Source organism: Ceratotherium simum, chromosome 1 (assembly GCF_057802395.1).
Source record: "Ceratotherium simum simum isolate JZ-2026a chromosome 1, ASM5780239v1, whole genome shotgun sequence".
Classification (NCBI taxonomy): domain Eukaryota; kingdom Metazoa; phylum Chordata; class Mammalia; order Perissodactyla; family Rhinocerotidae; genus Ceratotherium; species Ceratotherium simum.
In genome coordinates this window covers 15,911,236-15,937,263 of record NC_141900.1, presented here as the reverse complement: position 1 = coordinate 15,937,263, position 26,028 = coordinate 15,911,236, and the positions used below count along the sequence as shown (strand labels likewise).

Sequence of the window (26,028 nt, the reverse complement as noted above, 5' to 3'; positions counted from 1 at the left end):
TGTAAACATGAGTCACTTCTATCCAAATCCAATCCATAAAGCAGACATTCGGGATTGCCCTTCAAAGTAACAGGGCACTGATTGACAAGTTTTTCTGTGGGAAGTTGCTGCAGTCCAAGACAATGATCTGTATGAGTGTTATCCAAATGCATGAGAGAATGCATGAGAACTCATCAAATGAGAACATAAGGAGACGTGGAGTCCTGGAGGAGCCTGGGTGACAACTTCTTCTATGGGCCTAGATCTAACATTTCCCTAGGAATTCTCTTTTCCACCTTCATTAATTCAAAGCTCTCTCTAATACTCAGTTATGTGGACATGATCTATTTTTCTCTCTATTACTGTTTTCTTCTCCAAATTCCCTCTCTTTTTCTTCATTTTCAGATGAACGAGACTGCCATCGTTCATAGCAAATTGAGTTTCTGTCTGCACACGTCAACCCTTAGTGTTGGGATGAAACTGGAGGCATTCAGGAATGTGTTCTGGTGGAGGCTGGTATAACTGGCTCTACACCTACTGGATTTTACAACCCCTGTTGGTGAGGAAAAGAAATAGCATGTCACCAGTGAGAAAACAGTGGGAACCCTGATACACATATAGAAGAAAGAAACCTCCATGATCAGGGACCTGCAAACAGAGTAAAGGAGTAAAACAAGTAAAGGAGGTGAAACAAAACCTGTGATGATCTTCCATGACTGGTTGTCATCCCTGAAGCCACACATACTCATCCTTGAGGCCACAATTTCCTCTGCCAACACTGGTAGCTCCAATGACAGTAGAAAAATAAATCCACGTCCTCACATTATCCCCATGTCCAAACCCCATTTTACAGAGTCTGCTAGCCCAGCCTTCTTTCTACCCCACCTCTAGAATGATCTCCAGATTTGAGGGTTCTAACCTCAGAAGGCCCAGCTTGTATCTCCTGTGTCCCTGATCCTCGTGCATGCTCTCTAAAGAGTGATATGCTAGCCAACTATCAAAGCCTTGGAGATACAAACAGACCATTTCAAAAAGTTTGTTTATCTATCTATGCATCTGTTGAACACATAGCAGCCCATTAAAGAAACAAACATCACAAACTGTGTTTTTCATCTTTTTTTTCATTATTGCCTCCCCTGAAGAGCCTTTCTAGACATTTTTTTCCTAATCGGATCCCCCTCGTACAATTTTAATACCATAGATATACTATATATCTGTTTCATGACATATACACGTTAAAAAAGTATGATTTCTTTCACCCACCAAGAACCAATTTTCATCCCCTTGAGGGAGATATAATCCCTGCTGAGAATGCACGATCTTGAAGCAGGCAACAATTGAAGTAATTTTGCCAGAAGTATTTAACCACTGCTTCTCTAATACTGAGTGGAATATAAACCACCAAAAACATCATCTTTCCTTTAGATTAGTAAGCCGTATTAAAGAGCTTCAGAGAAGCAAAGTCTTAATCTCCTGAGATTCTAAAACACAAATCTTCCTGCAGTGCCTACTGCCTCTTCCTTCGCCTTCCACAAGAAAGTCTACAGAATCAGCAAGTGTTAACCCTCAAGTTAATGCCAACCCCAACGAAGAAGTTCTTTCTTCAACCTTAAAGCATTTTAATTATATATTAAAACACAAATACAGTCCCTCCATTTCCCACTCCAGAATCTAGATAAATGTACTTACCTCTTGCCGTTTGAAGTTCTGGACATATTCTTCAAACTGTTCGTCTTTTGTCTCATCAGCTTTCCCAAGCTTCTGAAGGACCTAGTTTGCAAATAAAACAAAATGGTTTGATTAATAATGTTTTCAAATAATAGGCAGAGCAAGGTTGTTGTTTTGCTCTTTTAAGGAGATGTCACTCTCAGCACAGCTAGTTTTTCTGTTCTGGAAGCATCTTGGCTTGGTGGCTTTGGAATTCAACAGACTTGGATTTTAATCACAACCACATCACTCACAGGCTGTGTGACTCTGAGCAACTGTCATGCTACATTGTATTTACTTATTTACATGTCTTTTTTCTCCAGTAGGCTATATATGACTTAAAGACTACAGCTGCACCTTGTCTTTTTGGCCAAAGCATCTGGCACAATGCTTGATGTATAATAGGTACTCAATTGTTTGTTAAATAGTGAACCAAAGCTACTCAACTAAATTATTAACTTACTTCATGGGATGGTATTACAATTACTGGAGCCAGGCACATGGTATATTCTCCCCCACCATCTTCCGATATTGGCTTCAATTCAATAAACTCTCAAAGTGGCACTGGGATACACAAGGCCCCATGGTAAGTACTGGTCATCCAGAAATACAAAGACAAACAAAACAAGGCCCCAGCACTTAATCTTAAGAAACTTAGAATCTAGTGGGGTAGACGAGGCAGGTTCACAAATAAATCAAAGACAATGTGTAATAAGCAAACTGAGGGGGTTGCAAAGTGTTACTGGCAACATCCCTTAGAGCTGAGGTCTTTAGGGAACGCTTTGTGGAGGTTATTCAAATTGTACTGGAAGTTCCAGCAGACAGGAATGTGGCAGAGTACATTCCAGCCAAGGAAGCAGCCTAAGCAAAGATCACTGGAAAAATCATTATGTATTGCGGGACTGAGCGTGAGTAGTTCTGTTTTCTTAGAGCATAGGACTGGTTATCAGAAGAAGTCGCTCTTAGAGATACAGCAGAAGAGCAGAAGGATCCTGAGAGCCACAACTAGGTTCATTATTCAAGATTCCCATATCTAGTATTGAAAACACCAACTTGTTTAAGATTATAAAAACTCAATAAACATTGACTTCTCAGAATACATACACCCTACGGCAGCACCAAATATATTTTTATGAAACATAAACATTCAGGTATTAAAATATATACTCATATAAAGCACTTTCTATGGCAATGTTTTACATCAGATTATGTTAATTTATTTCCTAAAATCAAAGCTATAACCTTGTACAAATTAAGAAGTTTTAATGAGGCCTTTCAATGACTCACTAAAACCACCTAAAACTTGGAGAGAGACAAAGGAGATCACTGGGTGTCCTTTAATGCAGTGCTGTACTTACACTTCTGATCACCTATCTGTTGACTGGGCTATTTTACAACTTCATAGGGACAGAGGTTAACTTGAAGATTTTTGTTAGAAACAGATGCAAATCATTTCTGTCCAACAGAAAAGATAATGCCAAAGATTACAGTTTATGACCCTGTAAAACATTAAACAGTTCTGTATCTAACTCAGCAATCTTATTCTAAAATCTCTTTATTAAATAGTCTCTAAATACCCAGCTCCTCAGTTTGAATCAGTTTTAACATCATACTGGATGCTTCATTAATTAATGAGCTGAATAAAATCTTTGACATGTGTATTTTATGTTTATATGAAAATCTTGTCTTTAACTTTTGAAAAACTGTAATGAGAGGATCCACCTAGAAGAGTTATGTAAACATAAGATATTGTTACTATTAACAGGACTAAAGGGAGAAATTGACAGCAACACAATAATGTGGAGGCCTTTAACATCTTACTTACGTCAACACATAAGTCATCCAGACAGAAAGTGAACAAGGAAACAGCGGTCTTAAATGAAACACTAGACCAGAGGAATTCAATAGATATACATAGAACATTCCATCCAAAAATAGCAGAATACACACTCTTCTCAAGTGCACGTGGAAAATTCTCAAACATAGACCATATGCTGGGAAACAAAGCAAGCCTCAATAAACTTAAGATTTAAATCATATCAAGCATCTTTTCTGACCATAATGCTATGAAACTAGGAAAAAGCTGGGAGGGTCACAGATATGTGGAAACTAAACAACATGCTACTGAACAACCACTGGATCAATGAATAAATCAAAGGAGAAATCAAAAAATACCTGGATACAAATGAAAATGAAAACACAACATACAAAAACTTACAGGATGCAGCAAAAGCAGTACTAAGAGGGAAATTTATAGCAATACAGGCCTATCTCAACAAACAAGAAAAATCTCAAATAAACAATCTTACACTATACCTAAAATACCTAGAAAAAGAAAAACAAACAAAGCCCAAAGTCAGTAGAAGGAAGGAAATAATAAAACTCAGAGCAGAAATAAATGAAATAGAGACTAAAAAAATGATAGAAAGGATCAATAAAACTAAGACCTTGTTCTTTGAGAAGATAAACAAAATTGACAAACCCCTAGACACACTCACTAAGAAAAAAAGAGAGAAGATTCAAATAAATAAAATCAAAAAGGAAAAAGGAGAAATTACAATGGACACCACAGAAATACAAAGGATTATAAGAGAATATGAAAAGCTATGCACCAACAAATTGGATAATCTAGAAGAAATGGATAAATTCGTAGACTCATATAACTTCCCAAAACTGAATTAAGAAGAAAAAGAATCCGAATTGACCAAACACGAGTAAAGAAATTGAAACATTAATCAAAAACCTCCCAAAAAACAAAAGTCCAGGACCAGATAGCTTCCGTGGTGAATTCTACCAAACATTCAAAGAAGATTTAATACCTATCCTTCTCAAACTATTGCAGAAAATTGAAGACGTGATGCTTCCTAACTCATTTATGAGATCAACATTACCCTGATACGAAAACCAGATAAGGACAACATAAAAAAGGAAATTTACAAGCCAATATCATTGATGAAGGTGGATGCAAAAATCCTCAACAAAATATTAGCAAACCAAAGACAACAATAAATTAAAAGGATCATAACACCACAATCAAGTGGGACTTATTCCACGGACGCAGGGATGGTTCAACATCCACAAACCAATCAATGTGATACACCACATTAACAAAAGGAAGCATAAAAATCACATGTCATCTCGATAGATGCAGAGAAAGCATTTGACAAGATACAGCATCCATTTATGATAAAGATTCTCAATAAAATGGATACATGAGGAAAGTACCTCAGTACAATAAAGGCCATATATGACAAACTCACAGCCAACATCATACTCAATGGTGAAAAACTGAAAGCTATTCCCCCAAGAATAGAAACAAAACAAGGATGCCCACTTTTGCCACTCTTCTTCAACATAGTATTGGAAAAGCTAGCTAGAGCAATTAGGCAAGAAACGGAAATAAAAGGTATCCAAATTGGAAGGGAAGATGTAAAACAGTCACTATCTGTGGATGACATGATTTTACACATGGAAAACCCTAAAGAATCCACCAAAAAACTATTAGACATAATCAATGAAAATAATAAAGTTGTAGGGTACAAAATCAACATATAAAAGTCAGTTATATTTCTATACACCAGCAATGCATTAGCAGAAAGAAAAATCGAGAATACAATTCCATCTACAATTGCAACAAAAAGAATAAAATACCTAGGAAAAAATTTAACCAAGAGGTGAAAGACCTATGCACTGAAAACTATAAGACATTGTTGAAAGAAATCAAAGACACAAAGAAATGGAAAGATATTCTGTGCTCCTGTATTGGAAGAATTAACATACTTAAAATGTCCATATCACCTAAAGCAATCTACAGATTCAATGCGATCCCAATCAGAATCCCAATGCCATTCTTCACGGAAATAGAACAAAGAATCCTAAAATTTATATGGAACAATAGCCAAATCTATCCTCAGAAAAAAGAACAAAGTTGGAGGTATCACACTCTCTGAAATCAAAATATACTACAAAGCTACAGTGACCAAAACAGCATGGTACTGGCAGTAAAACAGACACACAGATCAATGGAACAGAACTGAAAGTCCAGAAATAAAACTACACATCTACGGACAGCTAATCTTTGACAAAGGAGCCAAGAACATACAATGGAGAAAGAAAAGTCTCTTCAATAAACAGTGTTGGGAAAACCAGACAGCAACATGCAAAAGAATGAAAGTAGACCATTGTCTTACACCGTACATAAAAATTAACTCAAAATGAATTAAAGACGTGAACAGAAGACCTGAAACCATAAAATTCTTAGAAGAAAATATAAGCAGTACACTCTTTGACATCAGTCTTAGCAGTGTCTTTTTTTGTTTGTTTGTTTGTTTGTTTATTGCAGTAACATTGGTTTATAACATTGTATAAATTTCAGGTGTACATCATTATACTTCTATTTCTGAATAGATTACATCATGTTCACCACCCAAATACTAATTACAACCCATCACCACACACATGTGCCAAATTATCCCTTTCACCCTCCTCCCTCCCCCCTTCCCCTCTGGTAACCACCAATCCAATCTCTGTCTCTATGTGTTTGTTTATTGTTGCTATTATCTACTACTTAATGAAGGAAGTCATATGGTATTTGACCTTCCCCCTCTGACTTATTTCACTTTGCATAATACCCTCAATGTCCATCCATGTTGTCACAAGTGGCTGGATTTCATCGTTTCTTATGGCTGAGTAGTATTCCATTGTGTATATATACCACAGCTTCTTTATCCATTCGTCCCTTGATGGGCACTTAGGTTTAGCAGTGTCTTTTTGAATACCATGTCTCCTCAGACAAGGGAAACAAAAGAAAAAATGAACAAATGGGACTACATCAGACTGAAAAGCTTCTGCATAGCAAAGGAAACCATCAATAAAATGAAAAGACAACCCACCAACTGGGAGAAAATATTTGCAAATCATATATCAGATAAGGGGTTAACTTCCAAAATATGTAAAGAACTCCTATAACCCAATAACAAAAGAACAAACAACCTGATCAAAAAATGGGCAGAGGATATGAACAGACATTTTTCCAAAGAAGACATACAGATGGCCAACAGGTACATGAAAAGATGTTCAACATCACTAATTATTAGGGAAATACAAATCAAAACTACAATGAGCTATCACCTCACACCTGTCAGAATAGCTATAATTAACATGGCAAGAAATAACAAGTGTTGGAGAGGACGTGGAGAAAAAGGGAACCCTCATACACTGCTGGTGGGAATGCAAACTGACACAGCCACTATGGAAAACAGCATGGAGATTTCTCAAAAAATTAAAAATAGAAATACCATATGACCCAGGTATTCTACTACTGGGTATTTACCCAAAGAATATGAAATCAATCATTCAAAAACATATACACACTCTTATGTTCATCAAAGCATTATTCACAATAGCCAAGACATAGAAGCAACCAAAGTTCCCATCAATGGATGAATGAAGAAAGAAGACGTGGTATATACATACAAGGGAATACTACTCAGCCATAAAAAAGACAAAATTGTGCCATTTGGGACAAGATGGATCAACCTTGAGAGTATTATGATAGGCAAAATAAGTCAGACAGAGAAAGACAAATATCGTATGATCTCACTTGTATGTGGAAGATAAACAAACACACAGCTAAGGAGAACAGATTAGTGGTTACCAGAGGAGAAGGGCGTGGGGGGAGGGTGAAAAGGGTAAAGGGGCACATATGTATGGTAATGAATAAAAACTGGACTGTTGGTGGTGAACACGATGCAGTCTATACAGAAACTGAAATTTAGTGATGTAGGCATAAAATTTACACAATATTATAATCCAACACGACCTCAATAAAATAATTTTTAAAAATCGAATTATGATGATGGTTACACAGTTCTGTAAATCACTGAATTCTACACTTAAAAGGGTGAATTTTATGGTATTTATGATATACCTTAATAAAGGTGTATAAAAAAATTATCTGTAATAAATATACCAAAATATTTTTTAAAAAAAAGAAAGAGGAAGTTTGCTTAATTTCTTGTTTTCCCCTTTACCTTTTTAAAAAAATTTTTAAAACTATGACTCCCAAATGACCTCCCACCACAAAACAAACAAATTAAAAAACTAAAGTAACAGGAGAAAGATACCTAGCATTTACCTCATGAATTGTTTTTCCTAATTCTTAAAATCTACTCACTCATAAATTTTTAGTTACTCTAGATGAAGTAAGTCATGGGGAAATAGCAACAGCTCATCTGATGGCATCAGTTCACAAAGGCCGAGGAATGTTATCAAACTCTTCTGGACAAGCAGCAACAGTCTAATCCTCGGTTCTACAGCTTCATCTGTTAGTGCAAAGGCACTCTTGTCTCAGAGAACGGGAGAAAAGAAACAATATGAAGCATCCACTATGGGCCTGAAACTGGGGAGAGTGATTGACATATCTCCTCTTTAGTTTGCACAACCCTCATATCTGGTACTTACTTTATCCACACGACAGCAGAGGAAATAGCATCACATAGTAGGTGACTTATTGGAGACTCTCAGGAAAATTCCCTTTCTGAGGTCTGATACCTCTGTCACCACCCACCCATATAGCCTTTTCCTTCTCATGGGAAGCAAATAGGATTTACACGTGATAACTATTATTCTCATCTTCTCATTTGAGATTCCTGAAGGCTACTATACCCTAAGGAAGCCGTGTCTTCTAGCCTATATATCCACAACCATAGAGGGGATATTTCGCAGACCTCTTGCAGAAAGTCCTTTATTTAAATTTCAAATCATCGTTCTTTGCTTTTTACGTTTCTAGAAATTGTACAGTATAACTAAAATAGCAAAAACAACAACAAAAAACTGCTCGTGAGTGTAAAGAGAGATAAAAGCTCACACTCTCTCTTCTAAGGAAAATAATAAAGGATCCAGAGCTCCTTGAGTTATAGCACACCCACATCTTGATACCAGCTGCCTTTGACGGCAGCAGCCACAGAGAAGAGACGGAAAGGGCATGGGACAGAGGCAGGAAGGGATCCGGTCTCTGCTAAGAGCCTTCTCCAGGCCAGTCACTGCATTAGGGACTTTGTTTCTATTATTTCAGCTGAGACTCACAGGAGCCTGCTCATCCCGATTTTACAGATGAACGAACTGAGACTCACAGAAGTCAGGCAAGGCCCAAGATCATTCCTGCTGCAAGCAGCAGAACCCAGATTCAAACCCAGTTCTTCCACCCCATTCCTCACATGGCCTTCCCCACAAAGACAGTACCATACGGCTGATCCACCTAATAAAACGGATGCCTATAATAATATGAAATATAAATGCCAAGCTTCTCTAACCATCATTTAATGTGGTCATAAGCAGTGGCATCTATAACAGGTGCTGAATTATCTGCGCTTATTTCAACATATCCAATCAATCCACCAAAACCCACGATGAGGGGCCAGCCGGATGGCGTAGTGGTTGAGTTTGCACGCTCTGCTTCGGCAGGCCGGGGTTCGCGGGTTCGAATCTCAGGTACAGACCCACACACCACTTGTCAAGTCATGCTGTGGCAGCATCCCACATACAAAACAGAGGAAGACTGGCACGGATGTTAGCTCAAGGCCAATCTTCCTCACCAAAAAAAACAAAACAAAACAAAAAAAAAACACATGATGATTCTTCTTACCTGTAAGAAAACTTCTGTTTCTCTTCTCTTTTTTTTTTGGTGAGGAAGGTTAGCCCTGAGTTAACATCTGTTGCCAATCCTCCTCTTTTTGCTGAGGAAGACTGGCCCTGGGCTAACATCCGTGCCCATCTTCCTCTACTTTATATGTGGGACGCCTGCCACAGGGCAGCTTGATAAGTGGTGCGTAGGTCCGCGCCCAGGATCCAAACCTGCGAACCCCAGGCCGCCAAAGCAGAGAGTGTGAACTTAACCACTATGCCACCAAGCTGGCCCTCTCTCCTTTTTTTTTTTCCCATGCATTTTCAATCTTTTACTTGAAGTACAGCCAGACCTACTTTGCTAAACCATCAGATTCTACCATCATCACCTCTTTTTTCATTTTCCCAATGTTTCCAAACTCTCTTTTCTAATATATCCCTCTGGACATGATATTTTCCTCCTTTAAGTCCTTACTACGGTTTCTTGAATCAAATCCTAGTTTCTCATGAAGGATCCCAAAGTCCCAATGCCCTCCTGACATTCTTCTTCTCTATCAAGAGAGCCAGCATGTAGCAGAAAGAGCAGTGGTTGGAAGGGTAGTTAGAGATCGAGGTCCTAGTCCTGAGAAAGTCATTTAGAGGTAGAAGAGCAAATATTTGGCATACAGGCTTGTCACATTCCAGTGCCTTTGGAAATCCTTATTTATCACAGCATTCTATCCTGCTGAATCTAGACTTGACCTCAGAATAGTTTTGCATGGTATCTAAGTTGGCCTGGGGGCTGAAACCTATTTACTATTCCTAACTTAAAGTTATGATCCTAAAAGCTCCAAGCTTTCTTTAAGCAACACTTCATTCCTACATTGACTCTTCCCATCATCCCCATCCTACAAAAATCTCTCTCCCATTATTCAATCATGAAGCTTCCCAAATCCTCCATTAAGCCTGACCAGTCCAGTCTGAGTTATAGAATTACCTTCTCCCCATTCAACCTAGTACCAAAACTCCTATAGTTATGGGCTTCTTATTATTCCTATAACAACACTGCAACTGGGCTTTACTGTGCTCCAGGCACTTTTCCAAAGACTTCAGACGCATTAACTCATTTAATTTTCATAATAACCCAATAGGGTAGAGGCCATTATACCCACTTTACCGATGAGAAAAATGAGACACTGAGTTTAAGGAACTTGCCCAGGGTCACAGAGCTAGTTACTGAGGAGCCAAGATTCTAACCCAAGCAGTACATACCATTCTACTGAGAGTTCATACACTTGCTCTGACTTTGTCAATACATTTTATTTCACTTTCGTGTTGTACTTGGCTCATCTTCAAAGAGCAGTGTTAAGAGCACAGGCTTTACAGCAGTGGGAGCTCCAAAATTTCTGCATGGATGGGCTCAGAGGTGGCAATCTCATTTAGAGGAGAAAGTTCTCAGGAAAGCTTTTGAAGCTGTGTTTGCAAGCACACATTTTAAAGTAGACTATATGTTTCTTGGTGAGGATCGAGGGAGCATTGATGGGGATCGATGGAGTGGGTTTAAAAGCCTGCCATCTTGCTATCACTGTGGCATGTCTGATAGATCCAAGTTTGTCTGTGTTGTAACATGGGCTGTGCTACTTCATAGTACCTAGCCTCTCCAGGCCTCTCCTCTGTCAAATGGGACATAATATTATTATATTGTATAAAGGGATATAATATAATGGGATACTAACATTACCTACTTCATAGAATTGTTTCAAATTATTAACTGGAACTGATACAGTACTTAGTAGAGTTTCTGGTACATATTAAATGTTTGTTAGGTGTTAGCCACTATTATTACCATCATCTTACTTCTATTTGTTTATATATAGGCATTACACTACTAGTTGAGACTACTCTCCTGGAAGGAACATGAATCTCACCAGCACGCAGGGTCAGGCGCAGGCCCACCTGACTTTGCGATGCTAACTTCACTGCACCCATCCCTCCTGGCAAACACAGCAGCAGGCAGTAGAACCGAGTGAGGCCCATCTAATGCAGTTACAAGCCTGGAGTTGCCACTATTCCAGAACAACCTGGATGGCCATGAATCCAAATTTTCTCCCAGGAAAAGAAATATGAATTAAAGGAACACATTTTCTGGCAAAGAAGCATTATTTGATTCAACAATGCTTTCCAGAAAGTAACGTGAAGAGGGGAGAGGGAAAATGAGTGAACTGGAAGAAAGCAACCCACTTAGACTCACGCAGAAGATGGGAAAAATCAGATGCCCAGGCAGGTCTCATTCTAATGTTGCTCAAATAATCAGAACTGTTTTGGGTTGAAACAAAAGCATTCTGGAAAAGAAAGAGGTAGCACGTGCTGTGGTTAAAGCAACAATCATCAGAAATGTGTAAACGATCTCTTCAGAGGAAAGTAATTTACCAAAACATAAGTAACAAATCGTACTTGCTGTGTTTAAAAACTAGGGTGGGGAGAAGATAATACTGTACTTTGGGAATAAACAGAGAAACCAATTTCCTTGGGTAACAAAATAAGCAATAAACATGTCTTTTTTTACTAGACATTTTCTTAGCTCATACTTTTTATTCCTCCTTAGACTCAGTTTATAAAGTTTTAAATAAACCCAAGTATCAAAGTATTTACCCAATAAATCAGAGTTTGTGCAGATTCCTTCAAGAAATAAATTTTCTTTGGAGGAAAATAGTAGTCATTCTAAATATATAAGTAAAAACTGATTGTTTCATTCTACTCTAAAACTAATTGTTCATAATATTTGCTACTATTCCTTCCTTTGGCATTAATAAACAAATATTTTTTTAATAAAATTGTAATACAGATTCACACACATTACCAATTATTCAATATCACTCAATTTCATTTCACAAACCAATATTACCTATGAACAATATGAAAGATAGATTATTCCTCATTGCAAATTTATTATTTAAAAAAAGCAAGAGGGATCTAGTAACATAAATATTAAAAGGACAAATAATCACTCTATTAACTAATAATCTCCTCTCACTTATATGAGTTTCTTTGAAAGAGCAGAAAACGCTGCATTTTTTGACAGAATTGGGAACTATAACTAGGAAATAAACTGATAAACATAAGAAACACGAGATTATGTATAAATTTAAAAAAACAAAACTAAAACTATTTTAAAGCTAACTGGCTATTACTAAATGGTAAAATTCAGGGCAATTATTATCTTTTTCTTTATAATTTTCCATATTTTCCATAATTTCCTCAATCGTTATATGTTACTAAAGTAATTAGGAAAAATCATAAAGATAAATAAACAGGAGTTTATCATACAGATATCCTGTATATAAGAGGTTTATGTATTAGATTCTAGTGCAAGTAAGTGAATTTATTAGTAACTGGTTGCAACAATCTTCTCAAAAGATACTGATAAGTGAATTAACATCAACTAGAAGAAAGATATCCAGAGGCAGCCCTCAGGGACCTACATCTGACTCAGTGGCTCATGTGTAAAGTGAGGCTATTAATGGTACTTCACAGTATTGTGCAGAACCACCAAGGATACACACGGAAATCTTGAGCTATGATACCTGGAATATAATCAATGCTCAATAAATATCCACTATCACTATAGATACTACATTATAGATATCACTACCCTATTGAATAATTTCATCAATGGCATAAGCTTATGTAGACAAAAAGCTAGGAAGGATACTGGGTATGTTATGTGATGACAATCGGGATTAAGAAAAAGACCTTCTCTAACAAGATGAAATTCAACAGGGATAAAATTTAGGTCAAAAATATATTTGTACAAGTACTGGATTTATGTATTCAACTTTCAACCAAAATGCAACAGGACAAATGCTAGGAATACACGGTTTCTGCCCTTAAGCAGAAATAAGGAATGACTTGAGCAGATAGTCAATATGAGTCGACAAAGTGATGTTGCTGCCAGAGCATCTAATGTCACCTCAGGCTGCACTAATAAGCATGAGAGCTACCAGGAGAGCAGTCCTGAATGCAACTCTTGGTGGAGAAGTTGGTGAACTTCTCCAACTTCTTATGGTGAACATAAATACATAGAGAACCTGGAGCCAGCTGAAGGCTGCTCAGAAAGGCAGAGAGTTGACACCAGGAGTTAAGAGGCATATTTGACAATAATTAGGTATATTACCAGAGAGAAGAGATCAAAGAGCAAAGAGTGCAGCTCTCTTCAATTATCTGAAGGACCATCACAGTAAAGAAGGATCAGACTTGTTCCATCAGAAACCAAGATCAAGAACTAGCATCGGCAGGTAAAAGCTATAAAAAGAAACATTTTGCAGAAAAGCTTTTCATTATGGTTTTCTGGAAATTAAATAGTTTGTTGGTAGAGGTAATGAGCCCACTGCCCTGGGAGTTATTTGAGCTTAACCAATAGAGGTGCTCGAGAAGGGATTCATCCATCAAACAGGTGAAAGGAATAAATATCTTCTAATTCAAATTACAATCCTAATTTCAAATATCTTCTAATTTTTTAACCCATAATACATTTATCATGTTAGACATTTTCCCTGGAGAAGAATGCAAATCACAGTGAATGGCAGACTGTCTTGACATGAGTACAGCCATGTTTGGCCGCTCCATTGACCTACAGCCACCAGCACAAAAAGAAATATAAAAGCTGCTTTCTGTGTGGTGGGAACTGGCCTTTTCCTGGGAACTGGCCTTTCTCCCACGGAGAGAGTTGCAAGTTGTAACATTTCAAGGCTCTTGGAGCGTCGTAGCCCGGAATGGACTGGCCATCTGTGCCGGGCTGAGACGATAACCAAAGAGAACAATGCACGTACGCAACTACTGGGCTGGGACGTTAGCCAGGGGGCTCAGTGCACGTACGCCACTGATAACCATTTTATGCATGGGAACACTAAATGCTTGCTCTGCAAACTCTGTAATTGTTTACTCTGAAAATTACTGATGGTATAAAAACTGCTGGAAACTGAGCCCCGGGGAGAGTTCCACCTGTGGAAGGGACGCCTTGCCCAGGACGTGTGATCCTTGCCCAGCCGCGTCAATTGACAGGGCTCTCCCGGCAGTGGGGCGTGGATGTTGTGAGTAACCAATTTGATGTGAAGTAATTGATTTGATATGAAGTAATTGATTTGGTGTGTTCTCGTTTCGGTCAACCTGGTGTTTCTCTTTCCGGTTGATTTGTGTCATTTCTCTTCAGCCGATGTGGGTGTTTTCCCTTTCCAGTCGGGCTGATGTTTTTTCCCTCTTAATATTTGACCTATTTGATCTGTTTGCAGACTGTCGCCTTTACTATCCTCTATATAATAAAATATACCTTCAGTCCATTTGTTTGGAGTGGAAAGTGTCTTTTACGTCTCCGATCGAATCCCCGAACCTCTCATAACATAATTGGCGCTGTGAGCAGGATTCGATTAAGGAGATGCCTTTCCTATTCAAACGAAAGGTAACTGAAGCCAAGGTGGAAGAAATTCCAGGATGGGAGGACCCTCCCTTTTGCACTCTGGCTGGGGAGTGGCCTCGTAGGTCAGGGTTATGTGAAGCTTGGGATGCTCGTCTGCGACGATTTGAACCGTTGGATGTGACCAAAGCTTTGCAGACGGTGGTAAGGACAGCGAAAGATGATGTTTCTTTTTTGGCACGGCGAGGTTGGTGTTTGTTGACTGCTTATCACCGGGCTATAGAAGATAGGGATAAGATACAGAAAGAGAAGGCACTCTTGGAAAAAGAAAATTTAGATTTGCAGTCTCGCTTGGCTATGATTCAATGTCAATATCATGCACTGGGAGATCAGGCTCGTAACTACCAAGCTATAGCAGAAAAGGCTGCTGTAAGAGTTGCCAAATATAAATATAGAAAGAGGAGAGGAAAGGTAAATGAACGAAAAGTTCATATGGCCATAGCATCGGCCGGTCCTAAGTGGGACCCGGACACATGGGATGGTGATATCTGGGATGATGATTCTGAAACTGATTATGAGGAAGACGAAAAACCGCCCAAACGCACAGAGGCACGTCCTCTTCGCCGTCGGCGGATGGAAATGGATGGTAATCATTCTGTAAGGAAAGATGTGATCGAGGATTTTAACCAACAAGAAATTTCTGATATTTTAGCCCGGGCTACACAAAAGCCTGGAGAAGCCATTATAACCTGGCTTGTTCGCCTATATGATATGGGCGCTACAGGAATTAATCTGGATGCAGGAGATGCTTTTAAATTTGTAATTTTGTCCAATGATCCAGTAATACGGGGAGTTTTCAGAGACTGGAGCATGAATGCTCACCCCCCAAATGATCGTGGACAAGACACTGATGGTACAACTTTATTGGCTCTTGCAGTAAAAGGAGCTCAAGATAAATACCCCACGGATGATATGTGGCCAGACACTAATAGACCATGGTATACTTTAAAAGATTGTGTCCAAAAGATGAGAGAAGAAACCATGAAACGGGCTGTGTTTCTGGGGTGTGGTGAAGCTTTAAATGAAATGACTTTAAGTGTCCAGGTGCGAAACAAGTTGATAAAAACTGCACCTCCGGCATACAAACAAATAATTACAACCCTTCTCATGAATGAAACTGAAAGCCCTATATCAACACTTGCAGATAAGATTATGCAGCTAGCAGACTTGGGAGACTGGCAGACAACTGAAAACTCTCCAAGAAGAGAAAAAAGAGAAACATTCTTTAAAAAGGATAAAATAACTCGAGGTGATATGTTTTTGGCCCTACTCCAGGCAGGAGTACCTAAAGACCAGATTGATGGAGTTGACACTAGAGAATTATGGAAACTATATAAAGAAAAAGGGCTGAATGTAAAACAAGTGAACAGAAGGGACAGTATAGAGAATGCTTCCAACCCAGTGCCTACTGCACCTAGTGCACCACCTCCTCCCTTGGATCCTCTTCTTGCTGACTTATGTGATTGAGGGGAAGGCCAAACCTCTGTATCGATTAGTGCCACTATAAGAAAAGATATTAGACCACATGTACCAATTAAAATATTTTGGAAGAATGGATCTACAACTAGTGTGAAGGCACTTGTAGATACAGGGGCAGAGGCCACCCTTATCTATGGGAATCCAACTAAGTTTCAAGGTACATCAATTCTGATAACTGGATTGGGAGGAAAAGAAATCCAGGCAGTTACCACTAATCTTTCTATGCAAATTGGGCAACTACCCCGGTGCACATATCTAGTTATGATTGTGCCAATACCAGAATATATAATTGGGATTGATATTCTAAAAGGATTGACATTAAATTTGGCTGATGGACAATACCAATTTGCTATTAGAGCTTTGTCTTTTCATATTAATGCTGTAATTGTGGGATGTTTGCATCATGAAGTAGAAATTCCACCTGCCACGCAAGTGATCAATCAAAGACAGTATCGCATCCCTGGAGGACAACAAGAAATATCTGAGACCATAGAAGATTATTTGGCTGTAAAAGTCCTTCGCAGAGTAACTACAGCCTGGAATAATCCTATCTGGCCTGTTAAAAAAGGTGATGGGACATGGAGAATGACTGTAGATTATAGAGAGCTAAACAAAGTGACTCCGGCTATTCAAGCAGCCGTCCTGATTTGATTACTCTTATAGAAAAAGTGCAATGTTATCCAGGCACTTGGTATGCAGTCATAGACTTGGCTAATGCCTTTTTTACCATACCTATACCTAAAAGTGTCCAAGAACAGTTTGCTTTCACGTGGCTGGGACAACAATATACCTTTACTAGACTTCCTCAGGGATATGTGCATAGTCCCACTATCTGCCATCGACAGGTTGCTGAAACCTTGGCAAAGGTACCTGCTTCTGATGATGTCCAAATAGTACATTATATAGATGATATTATGATCCAAGGAAATGAAGAAGAAAAAGTACAACAACAGTTAGAAAAAGTAATGGACACACTTGAGGAGGATGGATGGAAAACTAATCCAGCTAAAATTCAGGGCCCACGTTCAAGCGTTAAATTTTTGGGAATACTTTGGAATAATGGAAAACAAGAAATTTTACCTAAAGCTAGACAAAAGATATTAGATTTTGCAGCACCCCGCAACAAAAAGGAAGCACAAAAATTTATTGGATTATTTGGATTTTGGAGGGCACATATTCCACATTTAAGTCGGCTCCTTGCACCTTTATATAAAGTTACCAGAAAAAAATATGAATTTGAATGGGGAATGAAACAAAAAGAAGCTTTTGAAGCAGCCAAGCATGCTATTCAGACTGCTTTAGATCTATGGCCAATTAAACCGGGACCCATTGAGTTACAGGTAGATGTCATTGATCAGTATGCCAGCTGGAGTTTATGGCAAAAACAAGGTGCCCGACGTTATCCTCTGGGATTTTGGAGTCGCAAGCTTCCCTGTTCCAGTGAAAGATATAGTCCTTTTGAAAAACAGTTGTTAGCCTGCTATTGGGCTCTAATAGACTCAGAAAGCCTTACCCTGGGACATGAGGTAATTATGCAACCCCAAATACCCATCATACAATAGATTCATAGCACGCCTGTTACTCATAAAATTGGACATGCACAAGAATTTAATATCATCAAATGGAAATGGTATATTCAAGACCGGGCCAAACCTGGCCCAAAGGGGTTGTCTCTATTGCATGAACAAGTGTCTCAATATAGCAGTGAGCCAACTGTGTCACCCAAGACTGATATAACAGAATCTCCTGTTAAATGGGGTGTCTCATATGATCAATTGACTGAAGAACAACAAAAACATACCTGGTTTACAGATGGTTCTGCCAAAATGATATCGGGCTCACGGAAATGGAAAGCAGTTGCCTATAACCCATCCACCCAACAAACAATTGTCACCACCGGAGATAATATGAGTAGCCAATATGCTGAACTTTATGCGGTGTATCAGGCACTTCAACAAGAACAGGGGCAACAATGTCATATATATACTGATTCATGGGCAGTGGCACAAGGTTTGGCAATGTGGATGCCACAATGGAAAAAACATGATTGGAAAATTAATGATAAAGAAATATGGGGAAAGAAATTATGGGAAGACATATGGTTATGGTGTCAAAACACGATTGTTACTGTATTTCATGTTGATGCTCACAGTTCTTTAATTTCTGCAGAACGAAAGCATAATTCTCATGCTGATCAGCTGGTGCAGATTCATGCAACGCACAACCCAGGCTTAGCACAATGGGTCCACGAAAAGAGTGGACACTTGGGAGAACAAACTTCATACAGGTGGGCACAACAAAGGGGAACCCTTGTCACCCATGATGATATTGCCACTGCAGTACAACAATGTCAGTTATGCCAACAGTTAAATAAACGGGGAGTTCCACACCCCTACCAAGGTCATATCCAAAAGGGATTATTTCCCGCCCATACCTGGCAAATAGATTTTATTGGACCATTGCCAAATTCTTGTGGATATACTTATGCCTGCACTGCTGTTGATACATATTCTGGTTATTTATTGGCTATACCAGCTAAAGTGGCCACTCAACAGAGTGCCATAAAATTATTAGATACAGTTAAGTTATATTATGGAACACCAAGGCAAATTCAGAGTGACAATGGTTCCCACTTTACAGGTAAGTTGATTCAAACTTATACCAAGGAAAATTATATAGAATGGATTTATCATATACTTTATTACCCCCAAGCTGCAGGCCTCATAGAACGAATGAATGGATTGCTTAAACAACAATTGAGGAAACTTGGTCATGGCTCATTAAAGGGGTGGCACAACCCTCTAAGTACTGCTCTAAATGTGTTAAATAACAGGCCACTAGGCCCTAATGAGACTCCTCTGTCAAGGTTGTTACCAGCAAAGATTACAGAAGTGGCAACCGCCACCCATGAGTTTATGACCTTAACCTATTGGCCCCTGACTCAGTCTGCTAAACCGCCTTTTCGTGCCACGGCCGAAGCGGCTGGATTAGATTTATCTACTGTTCATTCTATTCAATTGCCCCCTAAGAAGCAGTCTATAGTCCCTACTGGGATAGGGGTACAGTTTCCCAAAAATACCTTTGATTTGTTAAAAGGACGCTCTGGACTGGCAGCAAAAGGTATTGATGTACTAGGAGGAGTTATTGATCCAGATTACCAAGGAGAAATAAAATTTATATTATATAATGGTAGTGACACAGTACTAACTGTAGAGTCTGGGGAACGAGTGGGACAATTATTGGTGCTTCCCCTCCTGACTCCAAATGTGTCACAAGGACAACCTCCAAGTGAATTAACTAAAAGAGTAATGCAAGGATTTGGGTCTACAGATGGATGGAAACCTGGAGCAAAGGTGTGGGTGACACATCCACCCAATGCGGCTCCACGTGCCGCAGAAGTAGTGGCCCAAGGGCCCACTGCAACGCTCATAGTAATGTATCCAGGAAATGAACAATTATATCATGTTCCTAAAAATTCTGTTTCTTTGCGTGAATAGATATTCCTGCTGTGTTTGCTATGCTGTGCTGCACTTCCATGTCTGCTGCAGACCTACATGCCAACTAATGTCTCCGTAGGACAACCTTTGACCCTGCACTGCTGGACCAACTGCTCTACACCAGTGGGACCTATAACCTGGACTATGAATGGCCGAGAAATTTGGTCTCAGAAACAGCAAGCAACTTCGCAATATCAGATAATTTCTCTATTACCCTGCCTTCTGCTACCCTCCGTGATGGGGGCTGATCTGGACTTCTACAAGCTAGTTTGTTAGGCCTAAGTGTTACCTTATCTAATGTTATCTTTAATGCTGTACATGATTTGCAAGATCAAGTTAATAACATTTCATATTATAAGGGGTTATTTGATTGGTTACCTTGGGGTTTGGGTCCTTTATTGTGAGATAGTTTTATAATTATTGTAGTCATTGGATTTTGGATTCTTGGATGTGCCTTATGTACTTGTGTACGAAGTTCATTGTCTGTACATATGGTGTCTTATGGTTAATGGAGACGGCCACGGCCGAATATGTCTTGACATGAGTACAGCCATGTTTGGCCGCTCCATTGACCTACAGCCACCAGCACAAAAAGAAATATAAAAGCTGCTTTCTGTGTGGTGGGAACTGGCCTTTTCCCGGGAACTGGCCTTTCTCCCACGGAGAGAGTTGCAAGTTGTAACATTTCAAGGCTCTTGGAGCGTCGTAGCCCGGAATGGACTGGCCATCTGTGCCGGGCTGAGACGATAACCAAAGAGAACAATGCACGTACGCAACTACTGGGCTGGGACGTTAGCCAGGGGGCTCAGTGCACGTACGCCACTGATAACCATTTTATGCATGGGAACACTAAATGCTTGCTCTGCAAACTCTGTAATTGCTTACTCTGAAAATTACTGATGGTATAAAAACTGCTGGAAACTGAGCCCCGGGGAGAGTTCCACCTGTGGAAGGGACGCCTTGCCCAGGACGTGTGATCCTTGCCCAGCCGCGTCGATTGACAGAGCTCTCCCAGCAGTGGGGCGTGGATGTTGTGAGTAACTGATTTGATGTGAAGTAATTGATTTGATATGAAGTAATTGATTTGGTGTGTTCTCTTTTCGGTTAACCTGGTGTTTCTCTTTCTGGTTGATTTGTGTCATTTCTCTTCAGCCGATGTGGGTATTTTCCCTTTCCAGTCGGGCTGATGTTTTTTCCCTCTTAATATTTGACCTATTTGGATCTGTTTGCAGTCTGTCACCTTTACTATCCTCTATATAATAAAATATACCTTCAGTCCATTTGTTTGGAGCGGAAAGTGTCCTTTACGTCTCCGATCGAATCCCCGAACCTCTCATAACACAGACAGAGAAAAAAGTATTCATTTCTATCTCCAACTTATATTGACTTACAAAGACTGCATGGCAAGCACTGTGCTAGGGGCTGCAGAAAAGCAAGCTGCAATCTAGGGACTGTGACAGTGTGACAGTGCTGAAGCACGAGGTGCAAGATGTGGAACGGGGGTAGACAAGGCTGGCGTGATAGGCAGAGGGTAGATTACAGTAAGGCTTACTGTGCAAGACTAAAGGCTTTAATTTTCTCGTATGGACCATGGAGAGCCAATGAAGTGTTTCCCGGGAGGCAGCCACATGATTAGATTTGCACTCCTTGGTGACACTGTTAAGCACAGATTAGAAGAGAGAAAGACTCGAAGAAGGAGAACAGTTAAGGGGCTATTTAAATATTCCAGGCAATAAATGACACGCCTGAGCTAAGGAACAGATGAAACAAATCCTTAAGAAGTGGCTTATGAGATGAAAAGGACGAGCAACAGAAAAGAGGCAAAGGATGACCTCAGTTATTTGCCGTGGAGGCTGAGCAGGTCACCTGCCGCGAACCAGGGGGCTAGGTTGTGTTAATGACTCTGGGGAGAGGGAAACAGTGCAGACGTGGGATGGGAAAAGGCAAGAACCAGAAACACACACCAGGACTTCTGGATGGAACTGAAGGCCCAGCTGAGGCAGAAACCACGAACGTGGAGTTGCCCACATTTAAGCAGTTCTGTGATTTTTCTCCAACAGCCTCAATATAGGTGATGAGATTGATCTGCTACACAGAAAATATCTTAGGGCACCAAAGACACTGAAACCTAGAATTGAGATCATTAAAAATATATCTTTTACCTTGTTTTATGTCACAGAGAGTTCATAATTTAGGTGGCCTCCCTCATTCATCTCTCCACTGGCTATGCTGAAAATACCGATGAAGCCTGAACAGTTTGGCATCATTGATATTACAGGAGGATTACTATATAGTCATGCATCTGATATTCAGATTTTGACAACATGACACATCTTCCACCTACAGGTAAAAGGAAGAAAATTCTGTGCCTCATGCATTTTGGTTTAGGACTTAGGTCTTTTACTTCAAAGATAATTTCATCTATACTGACACTTTACTATTTTGAAATAATAGGATTCTTGTTGTTACTTTTGTTGCTGTTGTTTTTCAAATGCAAAATAATATTCGATTCTAAATTGAATCAGTTTTTTCAAATTGCCTTTCCTTTCAATGAGATTCTGAAATATTCCTCTAGGGCTAGCTGTGCGCTCATTCTCTCACCTTCAGCCCCAAGTTCAGAAGTTCTGATTGATCCTAAAAGACATCATGACATAGCCAAATGAAAAATTAAATGGAAAGGAAAAGCAGGCATATGGGAACTTGGAATTTCTCAACGAATAAATCCTCTTTCAGTGTCTCCTAATGCAATTAGTTCCTCAGCCTGGGTTGTAAGGGCTGCTCCAATGATGTCAATCTCACATTCTTTTCTAGAAGAATTGCTCATGTATAAAGTGCCCAAGTAAGGCCCCTACAAATTTAGAACTTTCTGATGTGGGTAGTGTCCCCATACCGTAAAGCCAAAATTCTGATCAAGTTTCAAATCTTCATAGTCCAGTGCAAATTAAATACTGACTATTGTGGTATTAAGAGAATAACGGCCCCCTCTTAATATATTTAAATTAGAAATGGAATACTATGTTGGCGGCTTTCAAAAAAAGTGGTTGGCATTTTAAGTCGAAGAAAAAATTCATAATCTTCCATTTCACAAGGAAACAACTTCTGTTAGGGAGAAGGATCAAAGCAAGGGCAACCTATGGTGAGGTGTGACCCCAAGCAAGTAAACTAGTCCTACCATCAGAAGTGGGGAAATGGATAAGAGGAAAGGATGCAGACTACAAAGTAATTCACGATGAAGGCCGTGGGGCTGTCAGAGACATGTTTTTATGTATGGCTTGATACTGGGACAAAGGTGATGCTTAAAAGAATTCAGCAGGATTGGCCACTGGGATGCCTTAGAGAGATTCATGCATTGGATGAGGGCTCAGACTAGACAAATTTCCAACTTGGGGTGATTCGTGCTTCCTTATAGCAGACTAAAAGTCAAGGAGAGAACCGCACAATTTAATAAGTCTTCTCTGAACAAGAGGCACCGCTCTCTTCACACTTTCTATCTTTATAAAGAAAGAAGAGCACATAAAACTATATATACATTATCCACTGAATCCAGGATCAACTACATGGGATGACCATGGCCTCTTCTAAACAGGACATGGGGGTTAGTTTCCACCCCTGCCCATGTTCACATGATTCATCCATTCATCTGCCATATACCCCCCTGCAAATTCAAAGCATTTATCAAGTGCTCACCCTGACACTGTGCAAGTTCCACAACCTAGGTCTGGAGGGAGGCCACCGGGTACACGCAAGCGCAGGGCAGCTGCTTGTCTTGAAACGTCCTACTGGGCAAGCACTGCACTGTTTCCTAAACTTAGGATACTAGTCCTTTGATCTCTTTCTGGGTGAGTTTCAGGACTTAGAGAAGTGGTTTTAATGTGCCCTAATTCGACAGGAACAAGATGAATCATCCTTTGGTGTGGTTTATGTGCCATCAGGGTCCTGCACTTTGCCCTCCATCTGTCCTCTGTAGATTTATTTCTGCGTCATATGATATCCACTCCTTGCTCTGGCAGATTTCGACAGTACATTAGCCATCACGTCATCAAAACCTCTCAGAGGCTAACGTGACTCTTCCTGCCAATGCTGGGAAACACTTTTGGAGAAATAAGCACAATGGATTCAAGAGGGAATGTTCACAGCCTTCTGTGCCATCTGAGTGGCCTTCAGACTTAAAAAGGTTGAGAATACAGTAGAGAGAAAGTACAAGCCTCAGACACGAGCAGGTTTATCCTGAGCGGCATGGAGGCAACTGGGAATTAGAAAGCAATGGAGGAAAGAAAGTCCAGGAGCCTGGAAGGGAAACGGAGGTAAGTGAGAAGGGGCCCAAAATGCAGATACAGTAAACACCGGCCAAAGCTGCTTTCAATCATGTGTCTACCTGGTGAGGTATCAGGCTCCAAAAGTCTGCTCTCGCCTATCCTCCCCAATCTTTAAAGTTGAGGACATCTTAGTCCTCTGATTTAAAATAAATAAATAAATCTTGGTGGGAAAAGATGGCTTGAGGGCTATCAATGTAGCGAAGATGAATGGATTGCGAGTCCTGGCATCCAACGCCTTCCTCTTCTCCAGGGAGTTGGGTGCCCGCTCTCTCCCTCTGGGTTAGGTCACCTGGTCTCAGAATACTTTTCTATGAAACCTGATACCTCCAATATCCAACCCAGAATACAGCATTTACACCAAAATTCCTTAATGTGGAAGTCTGCTAAAGCCTTCAAGTGATCCCCTGAGGCTCTGAGAGGGACCAGCTTTTCCTTGTCCAGTGGCCCCCTTCAAGGATAGAACACTGTCTCATGCCAATACTGCACAAGCTAATATAGTGATCCTCCAACCTCAATAGGTCATTTAAATTAATCCTCATGCTCCTCAACTAGGGGCAGATATTCCTCCATTTACCGCCGGCCCGATGTTTGAGAGAAAACATGTCTGAGAACTGATGGCAGTCTACCTGTAGAGAACTGCTTCAAAGACATGTGGCCATGGAAGCCAGGGAGGGCTCCACATTTCAGGCAGTTCACCAGGGAGCCGTTCCGTTCCCGCCTCCTTTATACAGACTCCTCAGGCAGACTTTGCCACCTCAGTTACTCACTGTAACAGCAGAAAATGAATCAGCAATTTGAAAACACTGACCCGCAGCAAAAGTATGAAGGAAGATGTTGACTTGGGTAGAACAAAAAGTCCACAAAACCCAACCCAGGATTTCAATCGAGACTGTCAATTGCCTAAGACAAGAGGGAACTGTTAGGGCTGATGGGTATGAAACAGATGAAAAGGTGAGTGCTCCAGAAAAGAAAGAACATATTCTTGCTTTTCTTCCTCTTGTGAAAAATGCCCCACCTTAATAACTTCATAATTCCCTAATTCATTAGCTATTACCTATGGAAATTTAAAATATATCAAGCCCAGTTCTAAATGCATTGTATCTAAAAATGAATTTAATCCTCCCAAGAATCTTGTGAGTTAAGTTACAATGATTATCCTCATTTTACTGATGAGAACACTGAAAATTGGAGAGGATAAGTAATTGACCATAGTCATAGAGCTGGTATGTAACTGAGCTGGGATGCAAAGCAGGTAGCTTGATTCCAGAGTCAGCTTATAACCTGGGGTTATAATGCCCTAAAGACAGCAGCAGGGAAAGAACAGGACGTGGTAGCCATACGCTCTTCCCTTGACAGCTAAGTCATTTTTCCCTTTCTATATTCCACTCCCACTGTCTGTATCACATTGTCAGAACTGCTAATATAATAACTGTGTGATCCATACTTTAATTGTTAAACAGAAGCCATCTGACACCATCTCCATCCAAAATACATTATTATATTAATTCAAATACCCTGGGTGAGGGGCGCAGGCCATACAAAATATGCATTCTCCCCATTCTACCCTCACTTGGAGAAAAACCTTCCAGTTGGCCTCTAACTAGCAAGAGGCCTGGGAGGACAAGACTTCCTTGTAAGATCAGGCTACAAAGAGTGACTCACAGGAGCAGCAGGGAGTGGTGCTGCAAAAACAAAACAAAACCACCTCACTTGATTCCACAGACATCAAGACAAGATCATTGCATGAGGACAAGTGACAAATTCCCAGGGAGCATAATGCAGAGCTGGACTCACCATGGCTTTCCCCATTACTGCCCCAGGTGTCCAGGTCCAGGTCCTCTCTCATTACACCTGTTCTGACCCAACGGCACCACAGGTCTGGCTCTTGCCACCACTCACCTTCATGTGCTCCTTACAGTCCATAATCTTTGCATCCCAAAATATATTTTCAGCAAACGCTTCCAACCTCCCTCTCATT

At 40.0% G+C, this 26,028-nt stretch overlaps 1 protein-coding gene across 4 annotated transcripts in view; it reads right to left on the bottom strand.

Moving 5' to 3' along the window:
• The window catches only part of AMPH (amphiphysin), a 248,500-nt gene that overhangs the window by 125,434 nt on the left and 97,038 nt on the right, over positions 1-26,028 (bottom strand). For all 4 annotated transcript variants that reach the window (XM_087436054.1, XM_087436005.1, XM_087435903.1 and 1 more), the window contains exon 2: positions 1,669-1,749. In XM_087436054.1, the coding sequence (XP_087292180.1) occupies positions 1,669-1,749 (81 nt within the window). The remainder of the gene's footprint in view (positions 1-1,668; positions 1,750-26,028) is intronic.